The sequence below is a fragment of the Acipenser ruthenus genome, chromosome 43 (genome assembly GCF_902713425.1).
Source record: "Acipenser ruthenus chromosome 43, fAciRut3.2 maternal haplotype, whole genome shotgun sequence".
NCBI classification, from domain to species: domain Eukaryota; kingdom Metazoa; phylum Chordata; class Actinopteri; order Acipenseriformes; family Acipenseridae; genus Acipenser; species Acipenser ruthenus.
Genome location: NC_081231.1, coordinates 6,631,899 through 6,655,528, shown reverse-complemented (window position 1 = coordinate 6,655,528; position 23,630 = coordinate 6,631,899). Strand labels below are relative to the sequence as shown.

Genomic DNA, 23,630 nt, shown 5'->3' with positions numbered 1-23,630 from the left:
CAAAAATGGGATTCATGGCAGAGTAGCAAGGCGGAAACTACTGCTCCCTAAGAAGAACATGAATGCTCGTCTCAAGTTTACCAAAAAGCACTTGGATGATCCTCAAGAGTTCTGGAACAATGTTCTATGGACAGATGAATCAAAAGTGGAACTTTTTGGCCAACATGGGCCCCGTTATGTCTGGTGAAAACCAAACCCTGCATTCCACAGTAAGAACCTCATACAAACGGTCAAGCATGGTGGTGGTAGTATCATGATTTGGGGATGCTTTGCTGCATCAGGACCTGGACGACTTGCCATCATTGAAGGAACCATAATTCTGCTCTGTATCAGAATTCTACAGGAGAATGTCAGGCCATCCGTCCGTGAGCTGTAGCTGAAGGGCAGCTGGGTCATACAGCAAGACAATGATCTGAAACACACAAACAAGTTTACATCACAATGGTTGAAGAACAAGAAATTTAAAGTTTTGGAATGGCCTTGTCAAAGTCCAGACCTAAAACTCATTGAAATGTTGTGGCAGGACCTGAAACGAGCAGTTTATGCTTGGAAACTCACAAATGTCACTGAGTTGAAGCAATTCTGCATGAAGGAATGGGCCAAAATTCCTCCACAGCGCTGTGAGAGACTGGGCAGTAACTACAGGAAGCGTGTGGTTGCAGTTATTGCTGCAAAAGGTGGCGTAACCAGTTATTGAGTCTAAGGGGGCGATTACTTTTTCACATGGGGGCATTGGGTGTTGCATAACTTTCTTTAATAAATAAATGAAATAAGTATCAAAATTGTCTGTTATTTGTTCACTCTGGGACCCTTTTATGTAATATTAGATTGTGGTTGAAGATCTGATAACATTCAGTGTCAAAAATATGCAAAAATGCAGAACATCAGACAGGGGGCAAATACTTTTTCAGGGCACTATATATATATATATATATATATATATATATATATATATATAACATGTATGTACTGAAATATACAGAGAAACAGAAAGACAGAACCGTGTTGCATTTTAGTGAAATATTTTCCCAATATTGAAATGACATACAGCTCAATAACTGTTACTTCCACTACTGTGTTTACCCTGGAATAGAAATATCTAGTGTGAAACGATCAGGTCCAACCCGAGCCGAATCTCACCCCCTATATTGTAGTACAAGAAATTACTGTTGTGTGCCCGAATAATGCACAGCTTCTGCACGGTACAATAACTCCGTTTTAGAGAAACTTCATATACACAATTTACTTTTCATGCTAGCCAATATAATGGATATGGGGGTACAACAATAACTTGCTGGTTTTCAGTCCAGTCTTGTCAACTGAACTACTCACCCCCATGTTGTTCTCTTGCTCTCCTGCCCTGGGGCTGGTTTACTGTTGAGTAGACATCCTCAGAAGGTTTCTGTAGCCCAGTGTAAATACTGTCTGTCTCCATAGCTTGTGTAGTAGAGCAATAAGCTAGACAGGAAGTCCTGACTACTATTTTAATGGTGATGGCTCTACAGGACTGGACAGGGGCTACAGGAAATGTCTTTTCACACGTCACTCTGTGTGGCACAGAACTACCGCTGTCCCTCTCTATAAATAGTCCTGTAGATCAGTGAGATAAAGAGGAGGTTGTGAGTGTTATAATAATGGTGCAGACTGTACAGGACATTGCTAATGGGAACATGCTCTCCTCCAGAGCTCCACTCATTCACTGTACTTGTTTCCCAGGACTTCAGTGGCTGATCATTTCTACCAGTGAATCCAGGGCAATCGGCTGGGCTTCACACCCTACAGTAGTTGATGAATGACCCAGGCTAGAGTAGAAGAAGAAGAAGAAGAAGAAGAAGAAGAAGAGATCTCAAAGCACTGGGGATTTTATTGATAAAGACATTTTGAGAAGAAGTCCAGCACCAGAGACAGTAAGTAATCAGCTTGGCTCGAAAGACAACAGGGTGTTTGTGGAACGCTTCAAGATGCCGTTCCTTATTCATTCAATGCTCTTGTTTTCCAGGATTTGGAAGGCTGGTAACAGACTGCTTGACATGCTGTCATTAAACCTGCAGCCACAGCTGTATTCCCAGCAGTCTGCTTCATTGTGCGGACAGTCCTGTAGTTTGTATCTTGATTCCAGGTTCAGACTCACTATAGTACTATCCAGTACCAATCTCATTCGCCCAACAGGCTACAGAGCAGCACTAGTGACCAGGAAACAAGCCCAGCCCACACGCAAAAAAAAAATATTTCTATTACATTTTTTATTACTGCAGATGATTTTATATAGTTCATATATTTGAAATACACAGCTTTCCAATACATATTGTGATGGAGTGTAGCTTCCACACTGGAATTTAGAGGCTTTAGGACCCTGGGGTTTGGATTGAACACTCCATCTTGCTGAAGCTCATTGAGGCCAGCGAGCCATGTTGGTAAAGGTATGATAATGACATAATTGATTCATTTTGGCAAATGTGAAACAGCTGACAATGATAGGCGGGTCTTTTAAATGCCCGACAATCGAAGCGGTACAGAGGGGAGAGACAGCGGAGGAGGCCAGTGGTGTGTAACACAGCTGTGTTTATTTTGCTGCTGTGATTACTGTTAAAAAGGGGATTTGTTTCACCGGTAAACGGCTCACCCGTCCGGTGCAGTTAGTTGATACAGTAATAAAGTTTACACAGCGCTCTGGGAAGGAGATAGTCTTTTTGTTTGAAAACTCATTGAGAATAAATAAACACACAGGCACTGACCTGCTGGAACTGAATTCACTGTGTGCTGTTTGGAACAAAAGTAAGCCAGTTCATCACAATACATTGTACTCACATTTTACATATACGAAACTGATGTTTATATGTATTTGAAATATTCATCTTTAACTTCATATATTATTCATTTTGTTTTTTAATAATATATTGAAAATGTGTTTTCTTTGCATGTTGGTGAAGCTTTCCAGCAGCACTTGTGAGTGTGTCACAAACCACAGCACACCAGCTCTCCACAAGGTATTTTACTACAGGAAGATCTGAGATGAGCATTACAAAAGTAAGCCATTAACATGTTTAACATTTAAAACAGAATCGGCATTCGATGCAAAGCAAACTGGAAAAGCTTTAGCATTACTAAACTAGTAACACTAGTAATGGTAAACTAACTAGTAATAGGACAGCACTTGTTTGGTCAATATATAAAATGAAATGGTTTCTCATCCGCACACTGCTAGAAATAACATCAAATATAAATCAATACAGCAAGACAACAACTAAACTGTGAACAGGGTACGGGGTGAATTCACATTGCATGGAAAGCAAACTTCATCCTGATTGTATGTTTTTAATTGTCGCAGCAATTAATTTAAACACTCAAATATAGTGTAAAGAAATGTACATATTCTGAAATCTAAAAAACTAACCCCATTTACACAGCGGTTACGTCTTGATTTGCTCTTTAAAAAGGAAACCCTGTTCTAAACCCTGCTGCTAATTTTCTGTGTTTCCTCTTCAATGGAGCTGTAGAAGTGCAGCGAGTTGCTCTGCGGATTCATAACATTCATACTCAGGCTCTGCAATGAGATCTTCTCTGTTCCTCAAGTGAAGAGTCTGTGGATTCACTCAGAAGCGCACAGCATCCTGCTCACAGATCCAGGGATAAACTGTGTTACACGACTCTGCATATACACCACTTCCATACACAGAGGCACAATGATACCCTCGGTGTTGTGTGGAAACTGAAATCCTGCCAGAAACAATGAAAGCAGCATCAGCTCCAGCGGTTTGTTGCAATACAATAAGCATGTGATGTTTTTCATCTGAGAAATTCCAGTCATGTAGTTCATTTAGTTTCCTGTGAAGCAATAAAAACATAAAGAGGAAACTCACTTCTCATCAAGCTGAGTGCCATCAACCCAAAGCCAGTGAGGATCTTTTCTACGCAGTCCAATCCAGCAAATGCTGTTAGATGGTATAGCTCTGTGTATGGTGTCCTGTAGAGATAGAGAAGAATCTATTGAAACATGTGAAGCAATGGACACTCTTACAAGGGCTTTTCTCAGTTATCTTTACAGGTCGCTTGTGTTTTTATTTTATCTTCAATAACTGTAAGTGTAGCCGGGTTGCAGTTTCACCAGCGTATCCATTGTAATGATGCATATACTGTATATATTAGAGCGACCTCTTGTGGTCAGCGAGTGGCATGGCAGGCGCTAATAGGAATGCAGATGGACTGATCCAAAAGAAGTCATGGGGGGAATGTAATATTCAAATGTGAAAAACACCCAAAACCCTGTGTTTCTAGAATAACAATATCATCTGAATGAATGTTTATAAACTTCCAGTTCTATATATTTTGTCTTTATTGTTTCAATGACGCTACAGGGAACTGTTTTTATATTAGAAACTTGGGTCAGTCCATCTGTAAGAAACCGCCGTCACTGCAATCACCAGGGCCGGCCTTAGGGCAAGGCATGCAAGGCGGCAGCCTAGGGCCCCACCCCCAAGGGGCCCCTGCGTGCGTCATAAATTGTGTATATGACATCTTGAAATGAATCCAATTCAGACTCTTCACAATAATCATCTCTTGATTTCTGCTTCCCAATGTACTGTTTGCACTGACTGAGAAAGCGGACGTGTTTCCTCATGTGCGTGTACTGGGTTTGTGTGCTGCCATAACGTGCATTAATAAGGGAGTGCCGCGTGCGCGGGTTTGTTTTCACTTAACATTTAACAAACTTAAATTAGCAGCAGAACTTCGCAACAATGGACATAAGAATTAAAAAAATGCAACATCAAAGTGTTAGCTGTGTGATAATTAATAGCCTGTCCCTCTTAAATTCTACTGAAGAAAACCAAGACAGGGCAGGGCAGGGCAGCGCAGGGCAGGGCAGGGCAGCGTAGGGCAGGGCACCGCAGGACAGGGCAGGGCAGGGCAGCGCAGGGCAGGGCAGGGCAGCGTAGGGCAGGGCACCGCAGGACAGGGCAGGGCAGGGCACCGCAGGACAGGGCAGGGCAGGGCACCGCAGGGCAGGGCACCGCAGGACAGGACAGGGCAGGGCAGGGCAGGGCAGCGCAGGGCAGGGCAGGGCACCGCAGGGTAGGGCACCGCAGGACAGGGCAGGGCAGGGCACCGCAGGGCATCGCAGGGCAGGACAGGGCAGGGCAGGGCAGCACAGGGCAGGGCAGGGCAGGGCAGAGCAGGGCAGCGCAGGGCACCGCAGGGCAGGGCAGGGCAGCGCAGAGCATCGCAGGGCAGGGCAGGGCAGGGCAGGGCACCGCAGGACAGGGCAGGGCACCGCAGGACAGTGCAGGGCAGGGCAGGGCAGGACAGCGCAGGGCACCGCAGGGCAGGGCACCGCAGGACAGGGCAGGGCAGCGCAGGGCAGGGCAGGGCACCCCAGGGCAGGGCAGGGCAGGGCAGGGCAGGGCACCGCAGGGCACCGCAGGGCAGGGCAGGGCAGGGCAGCCTCGTATTTTCGTTTTTTTGGAGTCTTTTCTTAAAGTGAGTACTACTGATAGATAATGAAATAGAGACTGTGCGTATAAAGAAGGACCACCACACCAACGCTCTGAATAGGTATCTGTAACAAATGAAATGTTTGGAAGTCGGCTACACTCGTAAATACTGCGTGCTATAAAATATAAAATAAAGCCCCTTGGCTAAAATATTCAGAAAAAATACTTGATTGTGTTTTGCTTGGCATATTGTTTTCATGTACAGTAATTTACCCAGCAAAAATGAAAGAGCACTCAAATCTGCAGCTGAATGCATCCAAATGTGAAAAGTTACACGTGAATTTGATAAGCAGATCAGTCAAATCTAATTTTAGATTTATATAAAAAGGAAAACATTTGGAAACAGTTTTCATTTCACTTAGAAATGACGGCACACATGCAGTGTGGTTCTGCTTCCTTCATTACTGAAGGTAAGCAGTAGCCTACTGTTTTATTGATATGTGTGTGCGGTTTTCTTTAAATTGGGATAATAGGGCCCCACACAGACTATGGTCATCGCTCTAGTATTCTAATATTATTTGGTTTCATTCTTGTACATACCGTTGTTAATGTGTTTGTATTTCATGATATGTGGTGGGAAAGGTTTAGCCCTAGTGAGCTTTCAAATAGCCAATGGTTAACAAGCTGCTTTGAGAAAGTCCCATGGAGGAAGAAGTGTCTTGTGTTAAGATGAAAACAAGAAAAATATGAACCCATCTCTGTGAATTGTACAGAACCCAAAGGGGTGTCGTAAAAATAAAACAGTCTTTGTCATGTTGAGAACGCAAGTTTCTCGGGATCTCGAAAAATTTAATATATTGACTTCTGTTTTATCCAGATCCTGAGATAAATGATCTTGTGGTCTTGATATAAAAAATTTTATTTATTCATTATTTTGTTATGATTTCCCTTTAGCGGTTCTGTAGAATTGGACTCCGAGTGTCTGTAATTAGAAAGCTCTCTGTGACTCTTACCAGCTCCTCCTTGTTCTCAATCACAGCAAGATGAGCACCGAGTTTGGAACAGGACTCGTTAGCAAAGTTCCAGGACTTCTGCTCAGTGGATAAGAAATAACAGCTTCCATTGTATCCCTTCCTCCATCCATCCAGACAGACTGCACACGACTCCACTGAAAATAATGAGAGCGGCATGAATGGTTTATTTAAGCAGAATAATGAATAAAATACAAGCATGATAAAAGCAGCACCTTCTGTACACAGACTTGCTGTCTCCACTCCAGTCTTCAAGATGTTGAAATAATAATGTGATCATTGTGGACACTGTGACATGTCACAGGGTTGGGGGGTGGGGGGGCACCACAGCACTTGAGGGACATTCATTCCAATCATGTATTCAGGGACAACATGAGGTACAGTATAGAATTCACAGGGATACCAAAATATCTACCTTCCTTGCCAGTGTTAGGATCTACACATAGTCTCTGCCTGAGGCCCTTCTTATACTTGCTGAGCTCTCTGGTGATGACATCGTTGCAATTCTCCAGACAGGGTGGACTGGTCGACTGGGAGCTGCTGTGATTGTGATGCACTTGTAGACCTACTGAAAAAACAGCAGAGTTTATTACCAGTGCTGCAGATCAGTTGCATCAGTTCAGTTGATCAATCAGAATGCTCTATTAAACAGTAAGTTTAAAAGTCTAGCTTTGAAAAAAAATACAAATTGAACGAATAGCAAAACATTATTGAAAAAGTTGCAGCAGGCTAAAACGGACATGACAACTTTCTGTACTTGTGATTTTAACAGCTGAACTGTTGTGTAGCTGAGTGTTAAATTCAAAGATCACATTTTCAATGCTGCTTCCCATTTTAAGAAAGCCATTCAAGTTAACTGAGCTGCAGTCTTGTACTCCCTGCAGATTGATAGCTTTAGATAAAAACTCAGAACAACGTTTAAACCTGTTCTTACTTGCTGTCCCCATGACGATCACTGCCAAGAGCAAGACCCCCACTGTGACCCCCAGAGCAATGGTGACCCTGGACTGAGAAGTGGGCTCGACTGGGGGGACTGGGAGAGAGAGAGGAGAATATGATCAGCTCGAAAACATTCTAGTCTAGAGAGATATACTTGTATTGTGCTGTTTTGTAATGCCAGGTAATTTCTGTACTGTTGCATATTACTTCAGCAATGCCTGTAATTGTACTGTTGTTGTATGTTATTTGCTGAATAAATACAGAAGTCCAGAAATAAATCAGCAGTGATTTCAGGAGTGAACACAACAACACAAAACTAATTCAAGTAAAATAAGATGAAATACCAGGAAACAATCTTCAAACACATATTATTTTTTAATTCAGGAGATGAGCTATCAAGTGTTATAATTCATCAGTAAGCAGTGAAATAGTTTCTAGTAGAAAGAGTTTTGGAGTGTTTCTAGAAGCATGGTACCTGCTTTGTCTTCCAGAGGGGGGCTGGTTGCTGTTGAATTGGGAGCTCCTGTACCCGCAGCTGGGATTTTAGAGAATTTGATATCTGCGTAGGTCACCTCCTCAGCCATCGCCCTTCTCTCTCAACTGCCCTGTGCTGTGTGTGTGAAGACAGAGAGACCAGGAAACGAGAGAGGAGGAAGCGTGGTGGAGGAAAGAGGAGGAAGTGGTTCATGTGATTGATGAGTCATGAAGATATATTAAGCTCCCGGCAAGATAGACCAGTCAAACCAAACTTTAATAAAGATCTTCAGTCACTTCAAGGATCAGCATTGGGATTCGCCTGCATAATCAGGGCTGCCTGCCTGCAAGTTGGCTACGAATTGCTGGCAGAACTGCATTTCCTCCGACAATGCGACAGTTCTGGATAGCTAAGCTGTCGGCTTGCAGTGTGAAAAGAGGTCGGCTGACGGCACGCGTTTCAGAGGACGCGCATGATAGTCTTTGTCGCTGCCGAGTCGAAACGGGAAGTTGCAGCGCTGAGACAAGGTCTTAAAAAACAATTGGATATTTCAAATTGGGGAGAAAAATGTGGTAAAAAAATGAACAAAAATAATAGTGCATTTGCATGTACTTGCGTTTCTTTAGGTCTTTTTGCCTCTTACATTCATCTGTAGTAGAACGACCCAGGGTCTGGTGGAATGATTGCACGAACTCAAAGAGACAGTTGATTGGGAGTTTCAAAAGTGTTGTGGATTTTATTAAGTTCACAATAATTGTTGTTTCTTGGTAAAACACCTCATTGGCACAAGCAATAAACTTTGAACAAACAAAAAAAAACAGTTTAAACAAACACTTTACCTAAACTTATACTAGTTTATAATGAAAAGAGAAACCTGGCTTCAGCAACCATCAGTTTTTTTAATATTATCTACAAATCTTCACAGAGTTTTTCTTTTCTTCTGGTTTTCCCTTTTATAACCAAACTAGGATGGGATCATTATTTATAAAGTTTTTTAACAACTCCCTGGCAACCAGCTTTTGGCCAATCAAAAGTCAGGACCTAGAACCTCCACTTGCCGTCATTTAGGCAGCCGTATTAAAAACAATCTAATGGTTATAATAAATGGTGAAGAATCACAGATTGAAGTCGTAGTTGTATCTACCCCGTCGCATAATCATCTGCACAACCGCAGTACTGTACGTTTGAACAGAAATATGTCTATATGCAGGTATATTATGATAATACAAAACTATACAAACAAAATAAGAACATGTTTTAAAAATAAATGTGTTTTTGTATCCTATAGACATACAAAGCAGTTATTGTTTTTACAATATCTCTTTGCTATTGAGAAATTGATATGGGCATAATTATTAGTTTATGCAGGATTCAAAGTTGGCCAAAATCCTTAGGGGCATCTGGCTCCTAAATTTTAAAATTTGGTTGTCTCAAAGAAAATTAGGGGCCAGACAAAATAATATGGTGATGTCACCGTTTGATGCCCCCCCCCCCCCCCCCCCAAGGAGATTTCCTGTAACCTGATTGGTCAATACGCGTGCCTTAATCCTCTGTGAAGTCGGGCCGAATATCCAAACTGTTTAATCACTGTTAGAAATCAATCTGAAAAAAATGAATTTGCTTGTGTAATTGAATTTCGTGAAAGTAAATCTCCTTTTTTGTACACACCCTATGAACGCTAGCAAAGAGGATGAAAACTAAATGTGAACGTGTTTGCAGCTGCTCTATGGTTTTAATGGCAAGTTGTAAAAATATCATACATGGATGCCGACACTGAGCAACTTGATTTCAGTAGTTCTTTATGCAACAGCAGACTTTGAATAAACTTTATGAACACACTGAAGAAGTAACTGGGCAAACAGCACGATAAGCAACAAACGACACGCTGGCAACCAGATAGTGTAGGAATTGAAATGTTAATCACATCAATTGATATTATATTAATCACATCAATCAATATTATATTATATTAATCATATCAATATTATATTATATTAATCATATCAATATTATATTATATTAATCACATCAATCAATATTATATTATATTAATCACATCAATCAATATTATATTAATCACATCAATCAATATTATATTATATTAATCACATCAGTCAATATTATATTAATCACATCAATCAATATTATATTATATTAATCACATCAATCCTTTATTCTGTTGTTCTGAATCAAATGTAATAACATTAACACAAACTTTTAAAGAGTAAAGGTGGCTTGATAAAGAATGTAACTCCTAGTTTAAAACAAGTCATCCAGCTTCTGCTTTTACATGCTTCTTTGTTTTCTGTTTCTTCCTGCTGCTGTCAAGAATAACGGCCTGTGGTTAACAGCAAAAAAAACATGAAAGGGGGGGGTCAAGATAAGCCCAGGTCAAGGCGTCCTTGCCAAATAACACAGGAGGGGAGACTTTTTGGGACACTTTTGGGGCGTAAACGAAATGGGTGTCATTTCTGTAGTTTGTGTGCATGCAAATTCATCTGCGCATGTGTAAGGGTCTCTCTCTCTCACAGTTCATTTTCCTGGACAGGGATTCGTTTATATCTCTGTGTGTGTGTGTGTGTGTGTGTGTGTGTGTGTGTGTGTGTGTGTATGTATATATACACACAGTGCTGGCGTTCTCTTCACTGTAACTAAAACAACAAGTCAGCAAACAATTGAATCAGTTCGGATTTCTTTTTTTTTACTGCTGCAATTTAAATAGCAAATCTGCAGCTGTACAAGTTTTTTAATGCACAATTACATAGGCATCAACACAAGAAAAGAATACAAAAGAAAACATGATATATATATATATATATATATATATATATATATATATATATATATAAATGTAAACCCCCCCCCCTTTACCAGGGTCGTCGTGTTTTGTTCTCTTTCTTTGAACACACTCACACAGGGTCTGCGGTTTTTTTCAGGGTCTCGGTTTATTCACCAAAAGTAGTAAGAAAGGAGGATTTGAGAGAGAGGTAACACAGGGGAAGGGTACAAATGAATAGAGCAGGTAAAGATAGAAATAGGGTTTGGTTTTAAAGATAGGTGAACAATCTTATACAGAGCAAGAGGGTGGTGGCGGCCTCTGTAAGAAACAGATACACATTATATTCAGGGCCTGCCATCTCCCCACGTGTTACATCATCTCTTGTCAAACAGTCAAATTTAACATGTTCTATACACACATTTGACTAAATCAACAATAGCGAAATCATACCTTTATTACGTGAAAGTATACACACCCGCTATTTCTCTTTTCAGGTTTCCCAGAAAATGTGCGCAACCGGTGCTTCAACATACAGCTCTTTCTCCATCCAGAGATATTCGCGCTCTGCTCAAACTGTTCTGATGCACTCTCTTTTAACTCGGTGCCTTAAAGGGATAGTGCTGCATTTGGCCGATATATATATAAAAAACACTTGCTTTTAACCACCCGGTCACACACATATATATATATACACACACATTAACCGGAGCTCAATAACTCATCTTCCCCAGGAGGCTCGCCACGTGACGTCACACATTGAGTATTAATAAACTGTTGTTGCTCCAACGAACCACTAGGTGTCATCAAAGAGACAGGTAGGGTTGGCTGCACACAGAGCACGCGACACGGGTATTCAAATACGAAACATGTTGAAGACACTAGAGCAGGGGTCTCCAACCCTGGTCCTGGAGAGCTACTGTGGCTGCTGGTTTCTGTTTCAACCAATCTCAGTTAATTAATTGAACCAATTACTGGGTTAATTAGTCAGGATTAACAGGTGTTCCAGATCTTTAGCCACTGATGATGTAAAGACACCTAGAAAACCTGCTGGATAGGGGCTCTCCAGGACCAGGGCTGGAGACTCCTGCACAAGACCAAGGGTTCCCAACTCCAGTCCTGCTTCTGACAAGTGCTTAATAAAAACTAAACCCTCCAGTAGGAGACATTAAGAAGCTGTGACACGGACGGGCTGTGCAGGTCAGGATTCAGAAACTCTCGTGCCGTGTTTGGACCGAGTCAAGCACGTTCACATCAGAAGTGATGATGGATGAGCAGTGTATGAAATCAAGACTTTCAAAAGCAGCTCACCCTGAAATACACAAGGGCTTCAGACTAAAAGAGACCATCTACTGAGGAACAACATGCTGTTTTAAAACTTGTCTGAACTGAAACTAGTAAAGTATTTTCTCAAGCTAGGGAAAGGAAGTGAAAAACTCTCAGGCAGCAAGAACTGTTGCCTGGTCCGTGGTTTCCCAGAGGAAATGGGCTACTTGGAAAAGGGAAGTGCTGGAAATATTTAGGAGTCACGGCTAGCTACTTTATTGGTGTTAATTAATCAAAGAAAACAGGTGTACTGCAAAAATATGAAAGCATTGTTCCGAAGAGAGAAGCAAACAGCTTGAGCAGCAGATGGTGTTGAATCTCAGTTTCTTATATGAAAAAAAAAAAAACGTTTTGCTGAAACACTTTTCCTTGGCTTGGTCACATGTGCCTTTGCATAAGTCGGGCTGCCTTTAATACACTCTGCCTGTATAAGGCACAATCACAGTTCTGAACAGTGGATGAAGCCAAGGCAACCTCTTGGTTTCAGCATGTAGTGCTGTGTAAGCAGGCAGGGCAGGTGAAGCAACACAACCTGTAATCAGATTACTCTTCAGCACCCTTTACAATGTAACTCCCAAGTAATTAGCTTTCTTTACAGCACCAAGTAATGAAGACTCCCTTAGACAGGTGTTGTGTGAAATTTTAATTACTTTAAAATTAGAAGGAAGTTGATGTGGAGGTAAATAAGACAATTACTACACAGAGTAATTCCAAATAAGGTCCGCTTTATTTCACACCCTTGATACAATAATAGACAAACACACATACAAGAATATATTAATCAGAGATATAATATACTCATAGAGACGCAACTGAACTAATTCTTACCCTTGCAAGCAGATCGGGAGAGCCCCTCGACCCTGGTAAGAGAAAGCAGCTGTCTCCAAAAATACCGAGCAGGACTGCGCATGTCCCCACGGCTGACTCTCACCAGAGTAGGGGAGGAACCCGTTCTTTTATAGCTTACCAAGTTAGGCTTCTGCGTACGAGAGAGTAATTGGCCAGATCACTTTCTCGAGGCTCGCCCTGTGAATCATTTCTGTAAGCTATCCCTTTCCCATAACATTCTGAGAAAAACAAGATAAATTAGCAGTACAGAAACAAGTTAGATAAGCAGTACAAAACAAGTTAGATAAACAGTACAGAAACAAATTATACAAGCAGTACAGGTTATTACAGGGCAAGGGCACAGATGGACTCGAACGCATTTCTAGAACTTTCTAGAACATTTTTTTTTTATTTCAACAGGAGATACAGATTGAAGTGAGGGTTGGTGGTTAAGTACAGGAAATACAAAGAAGTCAAGTGTATTTATTAAATAACAGCACTTTGTAGTCAGTGATCAATTTAATATGCCAGTTGAATATTCAGTTACACCTTCCTACTGGTTTTAGGAATCAAACTGTGCGAGTTTGCCTACAAGGCAGGTAGGCATTTCACATTGTGCAGCATCTCACCTTGCTAATCACTCCCATATACGTTGCACAATATGTAACACATTGCAGGTCTTCTACAAGAGATGTCACCTTGTGCAGTTTGGGTGAAAAGACTTGGATCTTCACTAAGCATCTATATTGCACACCTCATATAAGACACATTGAACACCACCGAGCAAATACATTAGCTTTGACAAGGCTTTTATTATTCAAACACATCAGGAAGACACAGCAAGCAGTTTGTCAGTAGACTGGGAGCGCCTCTTCAGGAACACGGCCAACAGGACAGCGCAGGAGAGAGCCAGAGCCACAGCGGAGACTGCCAGCACAGGGACAGAGGAGCCCGAGTCTGAGACAGGAGAGACAGAGGGGTTAACAGGACAGTGCAGCAGGGAAGCAACAGCCATTGAAGACTCCAGAGTAGCAACTCTGCAGAGAGCATCACTTAAATTAGATCTACAAGTACAGAAACCCATGGGACTGGAGGACATACTGGTCCAGTGAGGAAATCGGTTGTAGCCTAGTCATTGAAGGCTCCCATAGGTTTCCCCAGTACTGATAACAGCACAGAGTCCAACACTATACACACGTAATGGAACACTAGATCACAATACTAATAGCAAGTCATTCATTTGAAATATGCAAGACTAAATTGTTAAACAAATAACCTTTAGATTAATAGAAAGTTAAAGCAGGCTAGCCCAGCTCAGTAGCATTGACAGCTGCACTTACCCTGCACTTCCACAAGCTGCAGGGGGTGGTACAGGGACTCCTTACTGAGCACGACAGCATGGTCTCGGGCCACATGCACCACGGTCAGGGGGCCGATGGTGATCTCCTTTACATGCACTCGGTGGTCCTGGCCAGCTACACAGAGGGGGAAGAGACAGGAGGGCAAGGTTACTGGCATTGCTGAAACCAAGTAATGCACTGGTGATTGAGCTACTCCACAATGCAACTCCATTGAAGGGGAGCACATGGTCAAAAAAGGTTAGAAATGCTTTAGCACTAGCAAAGTCACTGGAGTTCATTTTCTTAAATTGAATATATAGAGTATCACACATGCAGCTTTGGAACACAAGATGTTGCTTCTTGCTGATCACTTCATGTGTTTAAACTCACACCAGTGGTCTAGCACCAATCAGACCAATTGACTTACTGCCAAGGCCAGTCACTGTTAGAATGGCAACAAGTGGATTTAGAATCATTGGTTAGAGTTCCTTTTACTGCCCAGTTTAATGCCTGTTGTCAATGTCAAATATATTACACTGGGCATCAAAGGGTTAAGACTAAATTAACTGGAGTTGCCAAGTGACAATATTGGAGCCGCTTGGTTAGAGTTCCAGCCCTATGAAGAGGCCTCTCCCAGGCTGGGTGTTCAGACAGTACCTGGATCAAGAGGAGCCGCTCTCTTCTGCGGCCACTTTCCTCTCCAGTTGATCCCGGCAGGAATCCCGTAGCTCGCCACCTGCCCGGGAGGAGGAGGGAGGAACTGGGGTGTCCCAGAGCAGGAGCCAGAGTCACAGCACCCACACACTGCAGAGGAGCCGTCCTCAGAGACCCACCTGGAGAAAGAGGCACAGCATGAGGGGGGCAGGATCACAGAGAGCCAGCTAGGATACAAAGACTGTGCAGAGCTACAGAACCTTCACTGTCCCAACACTCATGGGATTGGTACATTCAACAAGGGCACACAGGGAGGATTCAATATTTCTGCAAGAGGACATCAAATAACCAAACTGGATATGAAAAGTATGTATGATAAAATTCACACAGGATTAGAACAGAGGGCATGGGCAAGCAACAGGGCAACCTAGCATCTAAATAGATATAAAAATAGCCACACACAACCCCAAATCAGTGTGAAGAGAGGACTTGCAACTAACAGGGCCACCACCGCCGAATGTTGGAAGGCGTGTTGCAGAGCTTGTACTCAGGGAGAGCTGCAACTGGGCCACAGAGGTAGGCTGCCATGATTGCAATGGCAAAGTTCATCCCACAGGTGCTTGTGCTTGCTTAGGCAGACCGGTCTCCTAGAGACCATCACAAACAGCATGGTGGAATAAGGGGGCAGGGTCTGGATTTAAAGGCTAGTCTGCTCAGCACAGAGGATCTGATCACTTTTGCACAGCTTACCTGTTGGTTTGCTTCTGGTAGGAGCAGGCCTTGTTGGAGGCATCAGCTGGTTTTTCAGCATTGACAGCCCTCAGTGTGCATGTCACATAGATCTGTGGGGGGGAGGGAAAGAGTTAAAGGGAATGTAGTTAAACACCATACAGCACTTCAATGCACCAGAAAGCAAAACTCTAAATCATAGTATACTTTGACACGTTAAAAGGACCCATGTCTAGCTAAGCCTTACCAAACTCCTGGAATCCCCCTGGAACCTGAAAGCGGTGATGTCAAAGCGCAGCTTGTTCAGAGCAGGTCTGGTGAAGTAAGAGGAGGAGTCTGGAGCTTTGCTATCCATCAGGCAGCTGGGAGAGACAGGAGGAGAAAGGGTTACACCTCCAACACACACCATTCAAAACAGGGTCAATAAAGCAGCGTGCAGCACAAGCCGGTGTGTAAAGTAACACCAGTTCTCACCCAAGCTTGTCCACGATGGCATATCTGGGCTCCGAGTCCTTGTTGCCACTCAGGGTTGCAATGCAGCTGTCGACGTAGAGCCGCAGTGGCACGTGGTTGTCGACGGCAACAGAAGCCTCGATGTGAAGGACGTCACCCAGGTAGATGACATTGGAGACTCTGGGACCACTCCAGTTATCTGGAACATGAAGCAATTAGACACATTATACAGAGACCAGCATTAAACACACAATACATTAACCTCTACTACAGGAAAGTACGCACTAGCAAATCCTCACTACAGGACCACTCCAGTTATCCGGCAGAGGAATTGTGCACTGGCAACAAACAGCTGCAGGAACCCTCCATGCCAGGGGTGTGCAATGAGTCCTGGAGGGCCCTTCTGCTCCAGGGTTAAACAAACTACTTCAGGGCCTGGATGGAGGTTCAATTACATTTTAGAACAGAAACACCAGTAGTGGAAGACCCAGCTTAGGCCACCCCTGCTCCATGACAGACTGGCAAATCACCGGCAGGGTGAGAGTAGGTGGACGGCTGAATAAGTCTGCTATGCCAGAAGAGGCTAAGCACCCAGCTGTACTTTCTAAAGATCTTCGAGTTGCCACTCTCATTCTTCAATACATCCACAGAGAAGTTGGACATTGTGGACAGAACCACATGCTCGCAAAGCTATGGCAGAAGTATTGGATTCATCAAGCTAATTCGGCAATGAGAAGAATCCTCTCAGAATGTACAGTCTGCAGAAGACTACACGTCAGAGCTGGAGAGCAGAAAATGGCAGACCTACCAGAGGACCATTTGTTACCAGACAAGCCCCCCTTTACGAACATCAGAGTGGATTACTTCGGACTCTTCGAAGTCAAGAGGGGACGCAGTCTAGTGAAGAGATACGGTGTTATCTTCACCCGTCTGACTATCAGAGAAGTTCACCTTGAAGTTGCCCACTCTTTAGACATTGATTCTTGTATTAACGCTCTGCGTCGCTTCATCAGCAGAGGACAGGTGTCCGTCATGCGTTCTGACAATGGCACTAATTTTATAGGAGCAGAGAAGGAGCTACATGAAGCCATTGAAGATCTGAACCAGACCAAGATACAAGAAGTTATGACACAAAAAGGATGGGAAAAATTTTCAATCCACCCACTGCTTCCCACCACGGAGGTGTATGGGAAAGACAAATTCACACTGTGAGGAAGATATTAGGTTCAGTGCTCAAGCAACAAACATTGGATGACGAAAATCTCCAGACAAACCTGTGTGAAGTCGAATCCATCATCAATGATCGACCGATCGCCAAGACATCGGCTGATCCCAACGACTGAAGCCTTGACACCTAATCATCTGTTGTTACTGAAAACACAACCAGTTATCCCTCCAGGTGTGTTTAAGAAAGAAGATCAATATGCACGACGTAAATGTAGACACATTCAATACATCGCTGACCTATTCTGGACAAGATGGACATGTGAATACTTACCTATCCTACAAGAACATCAAAAATGGTCTAAACCAAAGAGGAACTTCGAGCCAGGAACCATCGTTCTGATCCTGGACGACTCTGCTTCCCGGAATTCCTGGATGATGGGGGAAATCATCAAAACCATGCCAGACTCAAGAAAAACAAGGACTATTAGTTATTAGTTTAAGTCTTTATTGAGATTTTTATGGCTCTAGTTTGAGTTTTGTGTATAATTGTTATGCTTCCCGCCTAGTCAATTAGGGGCCGGAAATGTAAGAGCCATAGTTAATTAAAAAAAAGGGAAAGGGGATATTTTCTAAATTAATATTATTGTTTATATGCATATTTGTATTCATGTTAGAACTTGAGAGAATATCTGTGTGTATTTGGACATTTGTATAGAGACCCCTATTAGATGCTCCATTGGTTTGGTCTGCGTGATGTGTGGCCATGACATCACTGCTTGACTCAGTAGGCAAGAAGGAGTCTATGGAGCAACACAGTTTTTGACCGTATACATTCTATTTCTTTGTATTGCTTTTATTTTTCAAGTAAACAGTCAAACGAAGAACCTTGTGGATATGTTTTATTCCCGTCAGACTCATTGCTTCACAGACAACTGTGGTTGCATTTTTTAAGAAAGCTGCGCCTCTACAGTGTGCATTGCAAATGTTTTTTACGTTAACTTTTTCTGTTGCGGGGGGAGAGGGCTAGAGGTAAACTGTGTAAGTTTCAAACAGAAATGTTATTCAGGGATATTTTCATTCGGCAGTGCTTAATTTGTAAAGGATGAGGTGCCGGGGCACAAGCAAAGACAATAATACCGTCCCAAAGAAGCGCACATTCAAAATCATAACACGTTTATTTGAAAGAGTATTGCACGTACTAGTGTTAGATGTTTACATTCACATATTCTACATCATATACAAAGTAGTAGTACATGCAGAAAAAATAAAGGCGGGGGTTTCACTCAGAGAAAGAAAGTACTATACTGTCTAAATCTAGAGTACACATTATGCACAAATGTACTTTTGTTAAAAACTATTTTGGGAAAAATATGTTGAAGTTTCTGTAATGATTATAAGTAAAGCCAGACGTGGTTTTATCTTATTTTCTTACATGAACTGAATAAACAAACAACTTTAAATGACAAATGTGTAATAATACACTGGAACGGGGCTGAATGCCATTACTCTTGCTTGACTGGTTAAAGTCGACCATCATTAAAATAAATTTGAAAAAACATTTCTAGTTTTTACTTTTGTAAAAGGAATGCAACAGAATTGTAGTCTTGAGTAAAGCAGCAGTATGCTTTTGATTGACAATGGTGATTCTGTCTTTTGTAAACTGGTAATTCTCAATGCTTTATGCATTTTTTTAAAGGATAAGGAACTGCTTTATTTCTAAACTTGTTTAATTTAATACACATTTCATTATTCTTTCATTTCATTATTCTTTTCATTTACGGGGTGTGAGCTAGGGGTGTAAAGATAGGGCCGACACAACCCAGTGGCAGAGGACCCAGCAAACGAAACAGTATAGAAAGATGGTCACTGACTGAGGGCGGCGATGCCGACACAACCCAGGGACAAGGTATAGAGGTTAGTATGGGACTCGAGCACAGAGTAGCCATGTCCCACATTGAGGCAGAGTATAGAACAGAGCCTCAAGTGAGGTAAGATAAGCACAGGAGCTGCGAAAGGACAGAGTGTGGCCGGGGGTCTGCTCTTACTCACATGGTGAGAACCCCCCTGAAGGTAAGGGAGGCAGATGCCTAGCCCTGAGGTCGGGGAAGTGAGAGTCACTTGCCCCCCAAAGGATGGACCCCCGGCTCCTCGCGAAATCTCCCACACCGTGAAATGAACAAAAGACAGCACATGCCAGCGCATAATTAATTATTTCCATTACACGAGAGTAGATGTTAAAACTTCATGCTGATTTGAACTCGGCTCTCGCCAAGATAAGCACCAACTAAGACGTAGCTTTACAGTAAACTAATGTGATCCATATGCGTCTCCATCCATTTACGTTTCCTTCCATATGATGATGTAGATATCCTTCTGTCTGGTGTTAATGGCTGAAGTGTAATGCTGGCTCCAGGGATCAGCTTATTTTGCCTCCCTGGCGCATCAGCACACACAACGGCTGCGATGCTGGCTCTGGGGATCAACCAAAGTGCGGCCTCCCCAGCGCATCAGCATGACAACCGTCTGGATTGAGCTAAGTAGGGTACATCTCTGGGGTTTTCAAGTGGGCACCTTCCATCCTCAGTGTTTCGTCGACTAGCCCACGACACCTCAAGAGGGCTCGACGGTGATTCTGGCGTCCCAGCATCACCCCCCTCCGTCCCCCACTCAACTCAGCCCAGCTTACTTACCTGTCCCCAGCCAGAATCTTTCCGTCTCAACCACAGCCAGTTGCTGCTCCTCTCTGCTGCTTCAGATAAGTTCTTCACTGTGCGACGCAACTCTTGGCCACTGAATCCGACGTCTCTGAGAAACCGGGTTGTAGAGTGTGCCACAAATCCTCGACAACCCACTTCCACTGGGTAAACCCGAACTCTCCATCCTCGCTGTTCCGCTTCAGTGGCTAGTTGAGCATACCGCAGTTTCTTCCTCTCATACGCCTCATCTACAGCGTCCTCCCATGGCACTGTTAACTCTACCAGGTGAACAAGGCGTGCTGATCCAGACCACAAGACAATATCTGGTCGAAGGTTAGTGGTGGCAATCTCAGGTGGAAAAATAAGCCGTTGACCAACATCTGCCAGCATATTCCAGTCTCTAGCAGCTTCCAGTTGTCCTGGGCGAGGATTGGTTTTAACACCTTTTCTTGGTGGTTGCTCTCCTGGGCGGAGGAATGTTGTCTTTTGTGTGTAATGTTTTGATGGAACAGGTGGCAACTTATTGGTCATGTTACGCTTGTCTTCCAATGCTAAGGCCAAACATCGCAGCACCTGGTCATGGCGCCAAGTAAACCGTCCTTGGCTAAGAGCCACCTTACATCCTGTCAAAATGTGCCTTAATGTTGCAGGTGATGAACACAAAGGACATGAGGGATCCTCTCCTACCCAGAGGTTTAGGTTCTGTGGTGATGGGAGAACATCATATGTTGACCTGATGAGGAAACTGATCCTGCTCTGTTCCATTGACCATAGGTCTTGCCAGCCAATCTTGCGTTGTTCCACACTCTCCCATCTCATCCATTCTCCCTGTTTGGCCTGGGAAATGGCCTTTATACACCTCATCCTCTCCTCCTGCTTTTGCACCTCGTTGACTACCAGCTTCCTTCTTTGAGCTGGGGCCGCCTTGTGCCATGTAGGAGGAGTTGAACTGAAACCAAGACCCCCTCTTCCATGCTGAACTTGCCCCATGATATCACCAATTCGAAGGGCAGCCTTTGCATCTTCCACAGCTTTCTTTGCCGCCCACTTTCTTCCAGTTTTCAACACAGGTGCTGCCTCCCTTACGCATTTATCGCGTGACTCTACTAATGTCATTTCCAGTCTGACCTTGGCGCACTTAAACTCCTCGGTTAGAGCAGAGACTGGTAGCTGCAGTATTCCTTTACCATAAAGTCCCACTCTGCTGAGGCAGCGTGGAACTCCCAACCATTTCCTGATGTATGAACTGATTAAAGCTTCCAGCTTCTCTACTGTTGTCAAAGAAACCTCGTACACAGTCAGTGGCCACAGCAACCTCGGCAGTAGACCAAACTGAAAGCACCAGAGTTTTAGTTTACCTGGTAGAGCGCAGCTGTCTATGCTCTTCAACCCTTCCACTGCTTGTTGTCTAACTTCTCCCACACGAACTGTGTCCTTTAGATCCCCGTCGTACCATCTCCCAAGACTCTTCACTGGCTTCTCAGACACTGTTGGTATTGCCTCACCATTAATGAAGAATGTTTTATCTACTACTTTGCCTTTAATTATAGAGATGCTCCTTGATTTAGTGGGCTTGAATTGCATTCGTGCCCATTCAATGTTATTGGTTAATTTACCCAATAATCGATTAGTGCAGGCTACTGTTGTAGTCATGGTTGTCATGTCATCCATGTATGCTCGAATTGGTGGTAGTCGCATTCCAGAAGCCAAGCGCTCTCCTCCCACTACCCATTTTGATGCCCTAATGATTACTTCCATTGCCATGGTAAAAGCCAGTGGAGAAATGGTGCATCCTGCCATTATTCCAACCTCTAGGCATTGCCATGTAGTGCTGAATTCTGAAGTTGAAAAACTGAATTGCAAATCTCCAAAATAGGCTTTCACTAAATTTGTTATTGTCATCGGTACACTGAAAAAATCAAATGCTGCCCAAAGTAGTTCATGTGGCACTGAACCATATGCATTAGCCAAATCCAGGAATGTCACATGGAGCTCCTTCCTCTCCTTTTTAGCTGATTGAATTTGTTGCCAGATCACATTGATGTGTTCTAAGCAACCTGGGAAACCTGGAATGCCCGCTTTTTGTATTGAAGTGTCAATGAAGCAGTTCTTTAATAGGTAAGCTGCCAATCTCTGAGCAATAATGCTGAAGAAAATCTTGCCTTCTACGTTTAATAGGGAAATGGGACGAAACTGACTGATGCTTGTAGAATCTTTTTCTTTAGGTATAAAGACTCCACCTGCTCGGCGCCATGCTCTTGGTACAACCTGTTTTTCCCATGCCACTTTCATCAATTTCCACAGAATTCGTAGAACTCCTGAAGCACTCTTGTACACTCTGTACGGAACTCCATTAGGCCCTGGAGATGATGAAGCCCTTGCTTTTTTCACAGCTTGCTCTATTTCTTTCCACTTAGGTGCACAGTCCTCCATTTGGTATTCTGGTGGATTGATAGGTGGGATGTCTGACGGAATTGACATAGGCTCCTGCCTTTTTGAATCTGTATGTGTTTCCTCCAAATATCTCTCCAGCTCAACCTTAGATGCTTTTAGTGTGCCATTCTTCTCACTGGTGAATAACCTCTTTACAAATTTGAATGGGTCTTTATAAAAGTTAGCTCTCGCACGCTCCTTCTTTTTGTAGCGTTTCCGTAGGCGCTCAGCTCTGCGCAATGTTGCAAGCTTATCTTTTATGACCCTTTGTAAGAGATTGAGTCCCTCCTTCTGACTTTGTTCTGCTCTTCTCCATTGGTTCCTCAGCTGTCTCCTTTCTCTAACTAAGCGTTCAATCTCCTGCTGCCGTCTAGACTTTCCAGGAATAGTTTGTACTTTTTCCTTCCTTTTTTCAACTCCAAACCTCTCACTTCCATATGCGTAGATGATGTCCCCAAATTTATCCAGCTTCTTTTCAACTGTTCCACTTAATCTTTCCAATGCAACGCAGAGATCTGTGTTTACTGTGTCCCATGCAGTTTTCTCACAAGCTCTTGGCCATTTAACTCCAGGCTTGTGCCCGTTGAGGTTCTTTTCTCTCTTATGCTGGTTTGTCTGACCGGGTTCACAAGGATCATTAGGTTCATCACTAACTGTGTCCATGCAAGTCCTCCTCACATCTATGACAGGGGTGCTGATATCCTGCGAACTGTGGTTTGCTTCCTGTCGCTGGATTTCATTCGACTGACTTGACTGACTTCGTAAGAAGTACTGATCAATGCGAGGCCCTTGTCCCTTCTCCCTCAAGCATTTCATTCTCCCTTGATGAATCTTCAAACCCCTGACCGTTGTCGCCTTGCTCCAGCCGCAGACACAAACCTGGAGTTCCATGTCTTTGTTAACTGCAGATCTTGAACTAGTCTTTTGTGAAGTACTCTCCATACTCATATCCGTTTCCGTTCCTAAGTCGTTAACCGTGTTGTCCAACGTTGAGTCATCTTCCGCCCCCGCTCTCGCAGACTCTAGGGGTATTTTTCTCTTTAATTTCTTAGAAGCCTTGGGCGGGTGTCTCCAGCATCCTGTAAACACAGAGCTGGATACTGCTGACAAGGGTAGCTAACCCTTACCAGCCCCTATGGGGTCTCTTTCCTCCTGTCAGCTGTCTCTCCAGGCTGTCACAAGGTCTTTCCCTTGTTGCCAGCTGCACTATTCACAGCAGTCACTGGACGTATCCAGATCTTCATGATTTCCATTACACGAGAGTAGATGTTAAAACTTCATGCTGATTTGAACTCGGCTCTCGCCAAGATAAGCACCAACTAAGACGTAGCTTTACAGTAAACTAATGTGATCC

General features: G+C 43.3%; 1 protein-coding gene across 1 annotated transcript; it reads right to left on the bottom strand.

Moving 5' to 3' along the window:
- Positions 1 to 2,977: 2,977 nt before the first annotated feature.
- On the bottom strand, positions 2,978 to 7,998 carry LOC117965830 (killer cell lectin-like receptor subfamily F member 1). The gene is made up of 6 exons (XM_034910980.2): positions 7,875 to 7,998; positions 7,395 to 7,493; positions 6,876 to 7,028; positions 6,443 to 6,597; positions 3,861 to 3,964; positions 2,978 to 3,717 (listed from the first exon to the last, which is right to left on the bottom strand). The coding sequence occupies exons 1-6, from the start codon at positions 7,981 to 7,983 to the stop codon at positions 3,594 to 3,596; spliced, it is 744 nt and encodes a 247-aa protein (XP_034766871.1). The 5' UTR covers positions 7,984 to 7,998; the 3' UTR covers positions 2,978 to 3,593.
- Positions 7,999 to 23,630: the final 15,632 nt, after the last annotated feature.